The sequence below is a fragment of the Kogia breviceps genome, chromosome 14 (genome assembly GCF_026419965.1).
Source record: "Kogia breviceps isolate mKogBre1 chromosome 14, mKogBre1 haplotype 1, whole genome shotgun sequence".
Classification (NCBI taxonomy): Eukaryota; Metazoa; Chordata; class Mammalia; order Artiodactyla; family Physeteridae; genus Kogia; species Kogia breviceps.
The window spans coordinates 12,175,694-12,193,504 of record NC_081323.1 but is presented as its reverse complement, the minus strand read 5'-3'; the positions used below and the strand labels follow the sequence as shown (position 1 = coordinate 12,193,504).

At 45.6% G+C, this 17,811-nt stretch overlaps 1 protein-coding gene across 2 annotated transcripts in view; it reads left to right on the top strand.

Annotated features, from left to right (window-relative positions):
• Nucleotides 1-256: 256 nt before the first annotated feature.
• Nucleotides 257-17,811, top strand: part of ARFGEF2 (ADP ribosylation factor guanine nucleotide exchange factor 2) — a 104,063-nt gene continuing 86,508 nt past the window's right edge. Inside the window, exons 1-3 of one of the 2 annotated variants that reach the window (XM_059036022.2) lie at nucleotides 257-574; nucleotides 15,135-15,165; nucleotides 15,827-15,950. In XM_059036022.2, coding sequence (XP_058892005.1) covers nucleotides 454-574; nucleotides 15,135-15,165; nucleotides 15,827-15,950 — 276 coding nt within the window. In that variant the 5' untranslated portion in view covers nucleotides 257-453. The remainder of the gene's footprint in view (nucleotides 575-15,134; nucleotides 15,166-15,826; nucleotides 15,951-17,811) is intronic. The other variant, XM_059036021.2, reaches the window with a different exon arrangement.

Genomic DNA, 17,811 nt, shown 5'->3' with positions numbered 1-17,811 from the left:
CCCTGTCATCCCCACTCTCACGCTCCTCATGGCCTTTCTCCTCACCTTCTCTCCTCACACCCCCATCACCACCCCTCCTGCCTGTCACCACCTTTCTTCCGTCCTTCACATGCCCTCCTGCCTCCACCCACCTCTACTCACCTCCCAACTTTTCCCCTTCCTTCCTCCACCCTCGCTCCTCCCCTCCTCGTCCACCTGGCCCGCCCCGCCCCCAGCCTAGGCCCCGCCCTCCAGGGTCACGGGGTCGACGGACGCCGTAGCGCCCCCTCCAGTCACGTGGTCACGTGACGCGCTCCAACATGGCGGCGCCGTGGGGCCGCGGCGTCGCTTCCTGACTGGGCGGCGCGGACGGACGCGTATGGTGCCGGCGTGGACGCCGGGCCCTCAGCTTCGCTCATCCGCCTGCTTGCGCCATCCGCCCGCGGGGCTGCTAGCCCCCGCTGGGCCGGGGCCATGCAGGAGAGCCAGACCAAGAGCATGTTCGTGTCCCGGGCCCTGGAGAAGATCCTAGCCGACAAGGAGGTGAAGCGGCCCCAGCACTCCCAGCTGCGCAGGGCCTGCCAGGTGGCGCTCGGTGGGTGAGCCGCCCCGGCCTGGCCCCACGCCGGCCGTTACCCCACGGTGCCTCAGCCCGGCCTCCTGGGCGCCACTTCCCCACGACCCCGAGTCCCAACCTTCCGCCCTCCTTATTATACCCCGGGAGAAACTGATGCCCTGCCAGCTCGGGACTGGCCCAAGGTCACCTGGCAAGTTGGTGACAGCGAGGGCTGGCTCTTCAGCCTACCAGCCCAGGGCTCTTGCCACGGCTCCTTGCCTTCCTATTTCCTGGTTCCTTCTCTCGTCACCTTCAGAAGCAGCAGCCCTTGCTCTAAGTTTTTTCTTTACCTGGGTTCTGCTGGTTCGAGTTCCCCCATGTGAGCAGAACCTGTGAGAAGAGCTGCCCAGCTGGTTTAGGGAAACTCCTGAGGCCTGCTTTGGAAGTGCCCAGCTGGTGTGTGTTTTCTTTTCATTTGGGGATCGCCCATAACTCCCTCCAGGAGGGAATGTAGAGGGTTATCCTGCACCTTCAGGTATTGTAGTGTTAAAGAGATCTGCTTGTTCCTTGCGGTCCACTCAAATAGAGGGTCTGTGAGGGCATAGACACTTGTTTGTTTTGTTCACCGCTGGATCCCCTGCACCTGCAACAGGGCCTAACACGCAGTAGATGCTGACTGAATGGACCCACAGATGATTGTAAGAGGGGAGAAGTCTGATTCATCTCTAGTTAAAACCTTGGTAGTTAATTCCATCATCAACATCCTGTCTTTTAGTTTGTCACTCAACAAATATTTATCAAATGCCCACTGTGTACCAGGCACGGTGGCAGGCACTGAGGATACAATGGGGAATGAGACAGACAAGGTATTTTCCCTTACAGAGCTTCTACTCTAATAGGGGAGGCAGAATAAGTAAATTTAAAAATGAATGAGACATTTTTGAATGCTAATAAATACTTTCGTAAAAGCAGTTCTTAAAAATTTATTTTGTTTATTTATTTTTGGCTGTGTTGGGTTTTCTGCGCATAGGCATTCTCTAATTGCGGCGAGCGGGGGCTACTCTTCGTTGCGGTGCGCAGGCTTCTCATTGTGGTGGCTTCTTGTTGTGGAGCACGGGCTCTAGGCTTGCAGGCTTCAGTAGTTGTGGCACGCAGGCTCAGTAGTTGTGGCTGGTGGGCTCTAGAGCGCTGGCTCAGTAGTTGTGACACACAGGCTTAGTTGCTCCGCGGCATGTAGGATCTTCCCAGACCAGGGCTCGAACCCGTGTCCCCTTCATTGGCAGGTGGATTCTTAACCACTGCGCCACCACGGGAGCCCTAAAAGTAATTTTTTCATAATTACTTTACTTTTGTTGTAAAAGTAGATGCGATAAAGGGCCTGAGGACTGCTTTCCATAGGGTGGTCAAGAAAGTAATCCTTTCTGAGGAGGTGACATGTGAGCCGAGTACTGAAAGGCAGGAAGTATTCACCACGTGGAATTTCAGGAGAAGAGAGTTCTAGGCCGTGAGGGTCAATACATTTGACCAGAGTTGGCATCAAGTTAATTCATCACCCCAATGCCTTTGGTCTGGAATCTGTAAAAAGACCTGTCTTCCCTAATAAGTGACCACGTAAATGGAAAGTTTGATTTTCTGTCACAGAGTTGGAGGGTACCGCCGCCTGTCTCCTTTCGTTTGGTGCAGGGTACTCTGGGAGTCTTCTCTTAGGGCCTAGGAATGGGTTTGTGAACTTTGCGTTAATTTCTCTGGGAAGAAGGCCATGGCTTTCCTCAGCTTCTCAGAAGGGTCTGAGACTCCCTCAAGGATCAAGAACTATTGATACAAAGGTGGTTGTTGCTGAGAAAATCTGGAAACATACTAGTCCTGTGAAATTCAGGATCAATTAGAAGAATTTACTGAGATTTAGATTTGTAAAGCTTTTTTTATTCAGGAAACCAAGGCTAACTGTTGGATATTGTTTTATCAGGAATGCAGGATAAGCACTACGAAGCAGTTAGTTAGGCAAAAGCCTGGTACTTACAACTCTGCTTGGAAATCTGCCTGCATTCTATCCTCTCAATGTTACTTTAAGTGAATTGTTAGACGTTTCAAAATAGTTATTTGGCAGAGAAGTTTTCATTTCCCCTTCAGAACACTTAACATCAAATTTTCAGCAAATTGTGTATCACTTTGTTGGAACCTACGTATTAAATCGTCACATGGGTCATAGAGGGCCTTAACATTGAGAGCTTTTTAGATACTTTTGGAACATGCCTTGTTGAGAAGTTCAGATTTTTCCAACCCAAATTGTGGAATGCACATTCAGTGTTTGGGTAGTGAATTGTAAGAAATAGCCTATACTGAAAATATAAATTCTCCATTAAAAATATTTTTCTTGTCAAACAATATAGACGACTTAAATAAAATATCCCATATGATGTTATTTAAGAAAAAAAAAAGAGGGGCTTCCCTGGTGGCGCAGTGGTTGAGAGTCCACCTGCCGATGCAGGGGACACGGGTTCGTGCCCCGGTCCGGGAGGATCCCACATGCCGCGGAGCGGCTGGGCCCGTGAGCCATGGCCGCTGAGTCTGCGCGTCCGGAGCCTGTGCTCCACAACGGGAGAGGCCACAACAGTGAGAGGCCTGCGTACCGCAAAAAAAGAAAAAAGAAAAAAAGAAATAGCCTATAAAGGAAGTAATTTGACCACAGGTTAATTGAATAGCAAATTGTCATGGTGGCTCATCATCATCAAATTGAGTAATTATTACAAGGGAACCTATGTAAAGTGTTGAGTTAGACTGGCCATCTTTTTTTTTTTTTTTTTTTTAAGACAGTACTTGTGTGTCATTGCTGTTAAATAAAAATGACTGCAGAAGAAAGCATATAGCGAAGTATCTGGTGATATTTCACTCTGCATCTCAAGGTCCAGTTTTGTGTCCAGTAAAAGTACCTGAAACAAGCCTGTGTGTGAAGGATTGCATTGCAATGTGGCGAGTATTTTAGAGATTGCCATGTATAGATTATTACTCATGTTGATAAGAGGAGCTGTAAGTGACTGCTCAAAGTTGAAATGCTTGAACGATAGGAGCACTTCGGGGAAACAGCTTCTGTGACCTTCCACCAGTTGTAGCATATTAGGGGGAGGGGATCACGGATGCAGGGGCTGTGTAGCTTAGGGATTTGGAGTGTGTTCTGTGGACTCAAGACTACCTGGGTTCAGATACCTTGCCTTCTACTTGCTATCTTTGTGACCTTGGGCAGATCTTATAGCTTCCTGTTGGGGTTATTATAAAGATAAAGTTAGGGGGCTTCTCTGGTGACGCAGTGGCTAAGAATCTGCCGCCAATGCAGGGGACACGGGTTTGAGCCCTGGTCCGGGAAGATCCCACATGCCGTGGGAGCAACTAAGCCCACGAGCCACAACTACTGAAGCCCATGCGCCTAGAGCCCGTGCTCCACAACAAGAGAAGCCACCGCAAGGAGAAGCCTGCTCACTGCAACCAAGAGTAGCCCCCACTAGCTGCAACTACAGAAAGCTCGTGCGCAGCAGCGAACAAATAAATAAAATAAATTTATTTTAAAAAGAGATAGTTGACGTGTGCAAAAAACTTGACATGTAGTAGGTGCTCTGTGAAGGCTTGCTCTGTTATTTATTATTTTAAGCTGTGAGAAACCACGAGACACTCTAAGCACCCTGGCTTGATGTTAACTTAGGTTGGTTCCTCGTTCAAGAATGACTTATTGCTCTATTTGGTTTGTAGATGCAATAAATAAGAATGTAATTACATGACTGAAAGGCTGTGTTTATTAGAGTATTAACTTGCTAAGCTCAATGAAGACACGGGTTGTTCCTTGTAAAAGCAGTGATTACCAGGATGGAATAGGTTTGGAGTAGTCTCAGGGATTCATCTTCACTAAATGCCAAATGCAGAGCTAGGGTCTGCCCAATTAGAGGATCATGGGCTTCCAGCCTTGATTGAGAAATCGAAAGAGCCTGTGAAAGTATTCATCACCACAAAGGACGTTGTTGCTCTTTACTTTCTTAATGAAATTTTTATATATACTAATAATCTTGAACCTTTCAGCCCTCCAGTTGGGGTACATAATTACATTTTTAAACCTCCCTTTCCCAACGGTCTTATTTAAGAGCCGTTCTCTCCCATGGTCTCTTTAAATTATATTTCTGGTCTTAAACTCTATCAAGTTTAGAGACTTGAGAAGATAATCTGAGTGGTTTCGAATGGTGTGGAAATCTCGAAAACTTTAACTGAATTGTTTTCACGGTAGTCTTCATATATGGTAAGAGATTCAGTATCTTATTTAATAATTTAATACCCACAAAGTGCCAAGTAGGGGCTGAGTGCTCTGTAATTGCCAATTGTCATTCAACATACCTATGTTTTTCATATGAAATTGAGTAACTTTAATTTTTAGAGCAGTTTTAGGTTTACAGCAAAATTGCATGGGAGGTGCAGAGACTTCCCATATTCCCCTCCCTGCCCCCACTCATGCATGGTCTCCGCATTACCAACATCCCTCACCAGAGTGGGGCGATTATATAGTGACGCACCTAACTCTGACGCATCGTTATCACCCAATTGAGTGAATGACTTTTTAAAAAAAATAAATTTATTTTATTTATCGTTGGCTGCGTCGGGTCTTCGTTGCTGTGTGCAGCTTTCTCTAGTTGCGGCGAGCGGGGGCTACTCTTACTTGCAGTGCGTGGGCTTCGCATTGCAGTGGCTTCTCTTGTTGCAGAGCACGGGCTCCAGGCGCACAGGTTTCAGTAGTTGTGGCTCACAGGCTCTAGAGGGTAGGCTCAGTAGTTGTGGCCTACGGGCATAGTTGCTCTACAGCATGTGGGATATTCCCGGACCAGGACTCGAACCCGTGTCCCCTGCATTGGCAGGTGGATTCTTAACCACTGCGCCACCAGGGAAGCCCAAGTGAGTGACTTTTTAAAAATCACATGTTATATAATAGCTATATGATATCAGCCATGTACTAAGCACTTCTGTGTTCCAGGCACAGTGCCATACACTTTACATGCAGTTTAGTTCTTACTATTATTATCCTCATCGAGGCCTTAAGAACTTGGCTGACGTGACTTAACCAAGAAGCGGTGGAGCCAGGCTGTGAACACTGGCAGTCTGGCTCCAGAGCCCAAGATCTTAACTATTACTACCATTGCTCCTCCGTACGAAAGTTCTTGTGTTATATAAAATACTCACTGGAGTCTTAAACAATCATTATATTGGCAGTGAAGTTTCTATGCAGTGAACTTTTGGTGATGTTTCAGTAAGTAGAGCATTCAATAAGTAAAGAGACCGTATTTTTTGTAGTTGAATTTTGAGATGTAGTATATGAAAGCCTCTAATCAAAAAGATCACAGCTTTTTCTCTGCAGCTTTTTACTGCGTATGTCTTTGGTTTAATTTAGGGACTAACAGGAAGAAAGAAATGAAGTTAAAGAGCTGGTTTCCCACGAGTTTCATTTGAAGTGTTAAATCTTGCTGATTTATGACCTCCCTCTACATCAGCAGTAAACTCCCTTTATTCGTTCTGGAGTCGTGACGTGTGATTGATGTCCATCTTTGGGTACAGCAGGCAAAGGGTAACCAAAGCTCAGAGGGCAACTTGCCCACATCTGCACAGCCAGATGGGCAACAACTACAACGTGTAGCTGAAATAGAAATCATAAAATCCACTTTTAGATTTGCTACTCTGTTTAATATACGGGATTTAGAGACATGTGGGTCATTGGTGATCTTAGCTTGAGCTGTTTTGGTGGCACGCTGAAGGTGAAAACCAGACTAGAGTGGGTTGAGGTGTGAGTGGGAGGTGAGGAAATGGACCGTGAGCCCCACAACTCTTTCCCAAAGTTTGGCTATGCTGTGAAGGGGAGGAGGGAGATGTGGATCGTGGGGGTTCTTTGGTTTTTTTTCTTTTTCTTTTTCTGAAGGTGGAAAAGACTCAAACTTGTTTAAATGTCATTAGGATGAAGCCAATTAAGGGAGTATATTCATAAATTTTAGTTGCATATTAATATACAAAAAACATTCAGCATTCACATGTCCATATAATATATGGTAAATGGCTTTTTCCTGCGTACGATATTGTTGTTCTTCTAACTTTGATATGTTTGAAATAACTATTCTCATCATTAGGAGGAACGTAAGTGCAAAATTTGAAAAATACCAAAAATATCCCTAAATTGTCATAAAGTAAGGCTTTCAATTGAAACACAAAATAAAACCTTTAATGTTAGCAAAGTCGGGTGTTTTGATTAGACATCTTGTTTATGTGTGCTGTAGATTATAAAAATTTTGAGAAACAATAGGACTTGGGATCCTGACACTACTTTTTGTTGAAAAGCTTTATAGTGATTCTGCAGGAGGAAGTTCTCTGTCTAGAAGCAGCACTAAAAATTGGATTTTGATTATTGAAAAGCATTTATTTGTTGGATTGGCAGAAAATTCTTTGGGAGCTGCGTTTGAAACTTTGCTTATTGATTGGTCTTGTGATCCCGGACTAATCATTTAGCTTCTCGGAGCCTTGGTTTCCTGGGTTGAGAAAGGTGATAATACCTGTGTCACAGGATTATTGTAAAGGTTTTATGAACTAACACAATAAATAACTGACACCGTACCTGGCACCTAACAAATGACCTACTAAAATTCAGAGGCATTGGTGTTACCATATTTAAAGGAGAAGGAACTAAATACTTGTTCTTCTTGCCTCCCTTACTGGTTGGTTTATGGACATCTTTGCTGGTCTCTGACATTTTGACACTGGTGAGGCAAGTGGTTGGAAAAATAGCTCTGTCCTGTACTTGTAAATCTCAGGGGAGACTGTAAGCAGTGCTGGGGAAAACAGTAAGACCATTCTTTATGGAAAAGAGCAAACTTGTGAAAATGTGTGCTTAATCAGCAAGTACATGGAGTCTCCTATATAAATAGCTCAGAACTGTATTTGTATTTAGTTCTTTTTTTCCAGGCTGAGGGGACCTGCCTGGAAAATACTTGACTTTCTTTCCAGCAAGGTTATCTTAGAAAATACTTAACTGTTTGCAAATTCATTCCTGGAGTCTTCCTACAAGAAGCTTCTTTGAGTTTACTGTCTTGGTTGTAAATGAGTCTTTTAGCTTTTTTATTAGGTATTTCATTAGGTTTTATAGACTTGTGGGGAGAACAACCTCCTTGTGCTAGGACCTAGAATTCTTAAATTTTTCCTCTGTCCTAAGGAGTAGTCAGTGCATACTTGTTCTCTATTATAGTCCTTCTGACTAAACCAGGGTGACATTCATTCAGAAGATATTTGTTTGGGTGTCATACCAGGTGTCATGATGCAAGGAAAACAAAACAAACAAAGACCCTGTTCTCATGGTGTTTGCAGTTAATGGAGAAGAGGGGGACTGTTCAGATGATCACGTCCTCTGAGTCATACTAACAACCTGACAACTCCTAAGAAGGAGAGAAACCTGGTGCCACAAGGGGAGTGGACAAAGGGATAAAGGAAAGCTTCCCTGAGGAAGTCTTGAGAGCTGAATGATAAATAAAAATTAAATAAGTTAGGGTGAGAGGCATTATGGCAGCAGGAGGGGGAACAGCATATGCAAAGGCCCTGTGGCAGAGAGGAATACGGTGGTTAAGGAAACGAAAAGATACAACAGCCTGTGAATCTATAGTTACCTCAAAAATTTTTTAAAGCTTTAATAATAATTTTTTTAAAAAAGAAACTGAAAGAGGCCACTGTGTGGTTGGAGCATGGCAAATGAAGGGGGAGAGGTTTTGGGAATAAGGTGGGAGAGGTAGTCCAGGGTCCTACCATGCAAGACCTTGGAGGTTTTGTTGAGGAGTTTGATTTTTAGACCAAAAGCAATGAGATAACACTGCAGAGTTCTAAACAGGGAAGAAGGTGATGGGATAAACAGGTTTGTATTTTGGAAAGATCACTTGAGCCATTATGTTCAGAACATCTTCAGGGAAAACCGGAGGGACTGCCCAGGGACCAGTGAGAAGGCAGCTACCATCATCCAGGGGAGAGATGCTGGTGGTCTGGACTTAAGTAGTGACAGTAGTAACAGAGTAAAGTGAATGTATTCCCCACTTGTTTGGAAGGTAAAACTAAGAAAACCTGGTGATGGATTGGGTAAGAACACGAGAAAGTGGATCAGTAAAGCTGACTCTTAAGTTTCTGACTCACCCAACTGGATGGATAGTGGTGCAGTTCTTTTAGATGGGAGTGGGAAGACCATCTAGGGAGAGGTGGGTGCAGGAGCTTGATCTGAGTTGGGACTTGGATATGTTGAGTTTCACCTGCCTTTGAGCATCCAGTTGGACAGGTGGAATAGGAAGTGGATGGATGTACGTACGAGCCTTGTGTTCATAAGGTAGGCCGGTGCCGGAAATCAAGACTTGGGGGTCATCCGAGCCCAGGTGGGAATTGAAGATGCAGTTGAGGCTGCGAAGGCCTGTCGGGGAGAGTGCACAGAAAAAGAGAGACAGGAGAGCCTGGGCCCGAGGAACCCCGGCCTGCCTGGCTGGGCAGAGGAGGCTGAGTTTACCAAGGAAGTGGAGAAGAGATGAGACAAGAAGCAGACGGCAGAGGAGAATGGGTGCTTATGAAGCCGGACGGAAGTCGAGAAAATTTCAAGGAGGGGGAGGTCAGTAAGGTCAAATGCTGCAAGGAGGTCAGGTCAGATGGCAACTGGAAAATTGCCCATCAGATTTAGAGACATGCGGGTCATGGGTGACCTTAGCTTGAGCTGTTTTGCTGATGCAGTGAAGGTGAAAACCAGACTGGAATGGGTTGGGGCATGCATGGGAGGTGAGGAAACAGACACAACTCTTTCCAGGGCTTTGCCTGGGGTATGAAGGAGAGGATGGAGATGTGGATTGTGGGAGTTTTAGGTTTTATATTTTTCTTTGTTTAAAGGTAGAAGAGGCTTGAACTTGTTTAAATGTCATTGGGAAGGGAGCCAGTTAAGGGAGAGGTTAAATAATGCAAGAAAGAGAAAGGATAGTTTAATTCATTCAGCAAATACTGAGTGCCTGCTCTGTGTCTAGGAATTCCTAGATAATGGGGTTCAGCAGTGAACAAAACAGACGGAAGTCTCTGTTATCAGAGAGTTTATATTCTACTGGGGAAGATGGAGAATAAGTGAACTGATACAAAGTATGTCGAGGGTGGTAAATACTGTGATGAAAGACTAGGAAAAAATCGGTGTAAAGTGAAAAAATAAAGCAGGTAAAGTGGTCCAGAATCACAAGGAGGGCAGTTTTAGGTGGCGAGGAAGGCCTCTCTGAAGAGGTGGCATTTGAACAGTCATCTGAAGGAAGGGAAGGGTGAGCCTTGTGGATATCTGGGGGAGGGAGGGCATTCCAGGTGGCAGGAAGAGCAAGTGCAAAGGCCCTGAACAGGACAGGCAACAAGTAAGCTGGGGGCGGGGTGGTAGGAGGTGAGATCAGAGGGATAGCAGGGGGCCAGATGTTTTAGAGGCTTGGAGGCCAAGGTCAAGATGGTGAGTTTTTACTCTCTGAGATGAGAAGCCAGTGGAGTTTTGCGCAAAGGAGCAGATGTTAATCAGATTTACGTTATGATGGTTATGGATAATCTATTTTGAGCAGATGTAATCTGATTTACATTTTAAGGGAATCCCTCTGGCTGCTGTGTAGACAACGATGTGGGCCGGGAGGAAGGGTGAGAGCTGAAGCTGTGAGACCAGTTAAGAAAGAGGCTCTTAGTCTAGGTGGGAGATGATGGTGGCTTGGTCTGGGGTAATGGGGGTGGTCCAGCATGTGAGAAGTGATCAGATTCTAGGTAGTTCCTCAGGAGGCAGTAGGGATGGGAGACTGCAGAGTTGGAGGGGCTTGACAATGTTTTCTAGCAGGAGAGAGTGCAGGCTGGGTACAGAAGTAGGTGAGTTTGTAGATTGGCCAACAGGAAGTTGAGCTAGTCTCCTCGTGTTGGTTTCTAATTTCTGCATGGAATAGGCTGCTCCATCGGTTGTGAGTAAAGATGAATGGTGATGACTAGGAGGGAGAGATGGGGTATTTGAAGAGAGTAGAGAAATGTGCAGTAGTCTTTGTGGAGAGTTGGAGGTGGTGAGCTTAACTGGCAGTATTTAGGGTTCCATTGTGGTTGGTGATTAGGGCCTTTATAGACCTACCAACTTGCCCTGTAGTCAGAGGTCTGGTCGTTAGGTGGAGACAGGTCAGAGGAGAGGGTCATATAATCTAAGTTTGGGATTTTGCCAGAAGTTAAGACCAAAGGTCTGAGAGAGTCAAGCCTATTGTTTGGCTGTCATTCAGATAACAATCCTGTAATGGGATCAATCCTGGAAAATGAAAAAAGGGGAAAGCTGACAAGTTCTTGGCCTTGTCAGGTCTGACAGGCCAAAGAAGGGTCCTATTGGGAGCAGTTAGTAGGTCATCTGGAAGGAAAGGAGGTTGTGGGCGGAGAATAGGCAGCAGCTAGAAGTAGCACAGTTCCAAACAGGGACAAGATTCAGAGTGTGGCCAGCCACACCAGGCTGACTTGGGGTGGAGGAGGAACTGAGGGTAGTGTTGGTTTGCATAGTAGAGAGGGGTGTGCAGATCAGATGTGTGAGGGGAGGTGAAGGTTCCAAGGGATGTCGTGGGGCTTTGGGGGGTTGACCAGGGATGGCGTTGTTGAGCTTGGTCCTGGTCATTGTTGGACTTAGCTTGGGAGTGGAGCAGAGAATGTGAGCTGGTGCCAAAGTCATTGATGAATGGGGAGGTGTGACCTGAGGTTCCTAACTGACAGCCATGCCCAGGAAGGATTTCCCAGGAAGGATTTTCCAGGAAGACAGCGTGGCTTTTCAGCTGCAGCTGCCCCACCCAACTCAGTTCTCGATCCTTTCCAGCCTGCTCATTTATTGCTGCTAATTGCCCAGTTGGCTGTCGGGAGAGCAGTGCCTGTTAGAAGGCAGGGCAGTAAACTGGAGCAGGTGTGCCCCACCGTCTACTCCTCCTCCTTCACCCGTCCTCCTCCTCTTTGGCTCTGGAGCAGACAGCCTGGGTGTGAATCCTGCAGTGGCACTTCCTGACTGTGACTGTGGGCAGGTGACTTCATCTCTCTGTGTCCACATTCCTCACCTGTATATGGTTAGGAGATGAGTCTCTTGTCTTCTTGAGTTGTAAGGAGGACCAAATGGGCACCTGCCCCTAGAGAATGTCAGCAGTTATTATGATGATTTGTGTCCCACTGATTTTCTTCCTTCCCTTGGCTTTCCGTCCTTCCATCGATGGCACTAGAGATTTTGCACTATTACTGACTCCTGTTTTAAGATAAGAGCAAGAGAACGGACATTTATTGACCACCTGTGTATGCCTGACACTGCCTTAGCCATCAGTACTTCGGGTTTGTCAAAAGAATTACCTACACCATCTGCCTAGTTACAGTCTCTGGAGCGTATGGGGCTGCTTTTTATCATCCTCATTTTTTTTAGAGTAGGACGTCAAGATTCAGGGAGGTTTAATAACCCACCTGGCATCATTCAGCTAATAGATGTCCATCTTCTTTTGGAACTACCAACCCATTTCTTGTCTTTCACCACATCAGGCTATGTCAAGTGTTCTGTGGGACCCCATGCCACACACCATTTCCCTGTTGTTGTTTTTTTTGGCCACGCTTCATGCAGCATGTGGGGTATGGGATCATAGTTCTCTAACCCGGGATCGAGCCTGTGCCCACCGCAGTGGAAGCATGGAGTCTCAACCACTGTACCGCCAGGGAAGTCCCCTGCCTCTTTTCAATGGAAAAAAAATATTGTATTATCCAAATATATCTAGAAGCCAGCTGTTGGGTCAGACTATATGGAACTACTACCCTCAGGCCATTTCCAGCTTTCCTGTGGCTCCCCCTCATCCTTCCCGCCCCCCCGCCCCCCGCCCTGGCCCCCACGATTGCTTGCCTGGGTTGTTAGCAGCAGCCTCTTGATTGGCTTCCCTGCTTCTATGCTGTCCACCCTCCTCTGTATACTCAAAACTGCAGCCAGAGGGATCTGTCCAAACATAGGTCCTCTCAGGCCTCTCCCCCACTGCCCTCCAGGGGCTTCTCATCATCTGGACCCCTGCTGGGCCTTGTGGAGAGGATTTTTCAAAATTTTTTTCTTTAACAAAGAACGTTCTAGAGAGTGCAGCAATTCCTCATACTTGTGGGAATACTTAAGTATAGATTAAGAAGACAAAAGGAAATCTGTGATCACGTGTTTTGTGAAGATCGCAGTTTCTTGGTCTTCTGCAGTAGGTACTGCTCACTCTGGAGGGCTGTGCCCCGCCCTGCTCAAGTCACACTGGCCCTTGTTCATTCCCATCGGAAAACCAGGGTGCACCTTCCTGTGGTCCTTCCTGTCCCATCAGGCCAAGAAAAGAGGTGGGGGGATTCCAGAGCCTGGGTTGTAAATAGGCTCCCCGAGCCGGATGAGGCTCACGGAGCAGTATGAACACCAAGCCTTCCAACTGTGGTCGCAGCATTCACGCTGTGACTTAATGATGCAAAACCAGTGTTTATATTGTTTCACATTTATAGGTTACGGAGTAATTCGACATGCTTATTTGAGAGCCAAGTTACCCAAGAGGTTACGAACGCAGGCTTGGGAGCCTGATTTTCTGGGTTCAAGTCGCAGCTCCACCTCTCACGAGCTTGTAACCTCTCTGGATCTTGTCTCTTCATCTGTAAGATACAGCAGGGTTTGGCCTCGAACCCTGGTCCTCTGGCTCCTTAGTTGCTCTTTGTTCTTTGGCCAAGCAACATTTTGCTTGTATGAAACGGGGATGTTTTATTTTCCTTGTGCTGGTCATAGTCCTTTATCCCCTGCAGTTAGTTTTCAGCGACCAGTGAATTACTTTCTCCTCCATTCTTCCCTATCCCTTAAGGCAAAGGTTGCAAGCCGGTAGTCTAAGGTCAGGGCAGCCTGCAAACCAGTTTCATTTGAGCATAATTTTTTTTTTTTTGGCCATGCCTCGCAGCTCACAGAATCTTAATTCCCTGACCAAGAATGGAACCAGCATCCCCTGCAGTGGAAGCGTGGAGTCTTAACCATTGGATTGCCAGGGAAGTCCCTGAGCGTAATTTTTTTAAACAGTTGAAATTACTTCGAATTACAGTTGGAGTTTTCACTTAAAATCCAGATTTTGACTTCTGGAAAAATCAGAACAACGGGCACCTCTGGGCTCAATCAGCTGGGACTGAGACTCTGCTGTGCTTCATGCCCTGTTGGGTGGGGAGGGGGTCCTCCCTGCCCCTGATGTCTTATACCCACCCATGTTTCTCCAGGAGGTTTCCTGCCTGGCCTCTATAGGTCTTTGATTTGATTACGCTTAGTGCCTCAGTGAGTAAATAGCAGTCCTGGTGATTGATTCTTGGGTTGGCACCAGTGGCATTCTAGAACAGACTATTTTAGAGCTCAGAGGTCAGCCCAGACTCTAACAAAGGCCTAATTGCTTCAGATACACTTAACATGTAAACTTAACTCTAATAAGGTAACCATGACTGGAAGGAACCCTTGCATTTGAGTTCTGGCATCAGTGCCCCTCTGACACGTCACACAGTGACAGATGATATTACCACCAAGCAGAGTCTTGACATTATATATGTTGATTTCTGCAAGCTGAAAGCTTGGCCACCAGCCTCCTGGGCTGGATTTCCAGGGCCACTCCCACAGCCTGGGGCCTCAGCTAGAGGAGGCCAGAGCTACTTCCTGAGTGGATTCTTGTCCCAGAGGAGCAGGAACCATGCCACAGAGCTCTCTTTAGCAGACCCTGTGTGTCACAGGCCTTATGGTCCATGAGCGAAATGTTTGATATTAGTCATCTGGTGTTTCTCTTCTGTTTTCTTATGTGTGTAGTAAGAGGACATTGAAAGAGTGGCCTGAAGGTTAAAATTGCCACCTCTAGTGAGTCCAGTTACTCGGTTTTCACTTCCAAAATGTCAATCTAGAATAGAGTTGTCCAGGAAAAGGAAACTTGTCACTTCCAGAACTGTGTTCTGGGGTTGCTAGGATAACTAATGCCATATCCAAACCACTGGCTCTCAAGAGATTGTGTGAAGAAGGCTGGCCTTTTGGAGGTTATCTGAATACATGGCATTCAGGTAGACCTGTTTCACTGGACTGCTTTGATAATACCGTGAGCCTGCCAAGCCTGACACATAGGAATGCATTCGACTAAGTGGCTGTGGGGGAATCCGGTGTGTTTAGATAGGATGTTCTTGTCTCAATGGCACAGAATCTTGTTTTCCTGGAAATAAGATGATCTCTTTAAGACTGTGACTCCTGAGTGTTGGTACTATATCCATAAAGATGTATAAATTAACTTTAATTCGTAAAAATTATATGTGCCATAAGACAATATAAATGTACTTAATGCCACCGAACTGTACACTTAAAAATAGTTAATGTGGTAAATTTTGTGTTACACATATTTACCACAGTTTTTTTAAGTGCTAAAGAAAAAGTATATATACTTACAGAAAATGTGGAAAAGAGAAAAAGATCATCATCCCCCTACTTAGGTAGCTTTCAATATTTTGTTCTATATATATTTTAATATACATATTGCATTCTCCTAACATGCCTTTCTTTCTTCCCCACCAGATGAAATTAAAGCAGAAATAGAAAAGCAAAGGTAAGCCTGGGCATGTTCTCCTTGCTGAAGTGCGGTATGAATGGAGTAGTAGGTGGTGGCCGTGGGAACCCCTTTCACTGCATGTTTTCCCATATTTCTGATCCTCAGGGGTGGCACACACTCTCCTAGCACAGCGCTGGGCACGTGGCAAAACTCTGTATGTGTTTGAACCAATACCGAGTTAACAGGTTACTGGCTCAACAACTGCATATTTGGAGGAAAGGATAAGGAAGGTCAAGTTAATGCTGTTGTACCTTCTCTTGACAGAAGAGGCAAAGCCCTTGTCTCTTGTATGTCATGCTTCCTCAGGCAGGAGGGCAGCTTGTTCTGTTAAGGGGCTGCTCCTCATCTTCTTAGTAATGAAGCCAGTGAGTCCCATTTCAGAAATACAGCTCTGACGTGGCAGGTGCCAGGATTCAGTTCAGGCCACCGACGATACAGCTTGCTCATCAGAGACCTTGTTCTTTGCCTGTGACCCCTTGGTGTTTTTTCCTAATGCATGTGTTTAAACTTTTCATTGTCTAGCCCCACAGATGCAGTTTGCAGGCTCTTTTAGTTAAATGATTGCAAGTGGGATGGGAAGTTCGAGTGGGGGGGTAGGAAAAGCAAGCTCTTTTTTTTTTCATTTCCCCTCTCCGGCCCTCTCCTGCTTTTTTCCTAGGCTTGGTGCTACCGCACCACCAAAGGCAAACTTCATTGAAGCTGACAAGTATTTCCTTCCATTCGAGCTGGCTTGCCAGTCCAAGTCCCCACGGGTGGTCAGCACATCCCTTGACTGCTTGCAGGTACCATGTTTCAACTTGGTGGTATAAAGGATGTTCTCTCAAGCCACTGGTAGTCCTTTACACAGGAACTGTGCCCGTGACCCCCTGCTACTCAGAATGCTTCCAGAGGTGATGGAGAAAGGAGCATTTCAGCTCATTCTTTATGGAGGTCTTGTGAGGGAGGGAAGAACGAGAGGTCTAACCTCTTTACCTAAAAAAAAATTTGTTTCTCTAGAAGTATTTTGTTGATCTCTCTTATGTATGTTTTGCTAAATGAAACCTTTAGCATTGATTGGAATATTTGGTACATATGTGGGTACATAAGATATTTAATGCTACTTCTTTATTGATGGCATTAATATTCATAATGCCAAGTAGAGAAATAGATATCATCGACTCTCATTATTTGTGGTGATGGTCTATAAAGTTGCTGTGAACACAGAATTAGCAAATCCTGAAGCATTGTTCCTGGAGGGAATACAGGGCTAGGTTCCTGTGAGCCTCTCTGGTCACGTGTTCATCAGCTGATCAATACATAACTTTATTCTTTGTGTGTTTCTGTTTAAAGACACATTATTTAAATATATATTGTTGATTTGTTAGCATTGAACTTATGGTCAACAGCACTATGACACATGCCTGAACAAAGCTGATCACACGTCATTTCTCTGTAGGGCACATCCTACAGAGACAGCACTAGACAGCCCTTAGCACTCTGCGTGGGGGCCATTTTGTTTGTTTTTGTTTTTTGTTTTTTTGCAGTACGCGGGCCTCTCACCGCTGTGGCCTCTCCCGTTGTGGAGCACAGGCTCCAGACATGCAGGCCCAGCGGCCATGGCCCACGGGCCCAGTCGCTCCGCGGCATGTGGGATCCTCCCGGACCGGGGCACGAACCCGCGTCCCCTGCATCGGCAGGCGGACTCCCAACCACTGCGCCACCAGGGAAGCCCCTGTGGGGGCCATTTTAAATGGTGAAATCACCAACGAAAAGGACAAAAATGTGAAAACCATGGCAATAAATAGATCACAAGAAAGACACTGTTTACGATATGAGAGGTGAAACAAGAAATCAGAGCGTCTCCTTATTTGACCTTAGCCAGGAACTTGTGCATCAAGTAATTCAGATTTTTCACTGCACTGCGGGTGTCCACAAGTGACCACAAAAGCGTCCCAAATATTGATTGGGGACTTACAAATTTTAGTGAACCGGCACATTCACAAGTACAAACCTGTGGATAATGAGATCGACTGTACTTATGACCATAAGTAACCTTGTTATAAGTTACTTTTTACTGGTGAAAAAGCAGCAGTGGAGAAGTTAAGGTCATTTGTCCAATGACGTGCAGATAGTGAGGGACAGAAACAGGACTACAACTTGGGCTTCTTAATTCCCAGTCCAGCGTTCTTGTATTTTTCCTAAGATCTACTCATGAAGCTTCCGGTTACCTCAGAAACATTTGTTTTTAACCCCAGTGGGCAACCTACAGCAATGAAAAGAGCTTGATAAATTTTTAAAAATACAGTGGAGAGAGCCACAATTTACCAGTACTTTCTAGAACAGGAATAGTGAATAGGTTCTATGTTATATTGCTTGGAAGCTGTGTTGAAAAAATACCTGGAACCTCATCTGGGTTTCTTGAGAAAGTGCCATGATTGATTGGTTATGTCTGCTGAGGAACAGGACTGCCAAGTGGCGGTGGGCATGCCATATTTTTGGCATCTCTAGTCTAATATTTACTCTATTAATTTCTCTTGGTTGATATGTCTATACTTGAAAATTGATGAGAATTTCTTCACAGAAGCAGCTCTTCCATATGAAAAGCCATTTTCTCATTCAGTATGATTCTGTACAGATTGTCCTATGTGGAACATGTAATGAGCC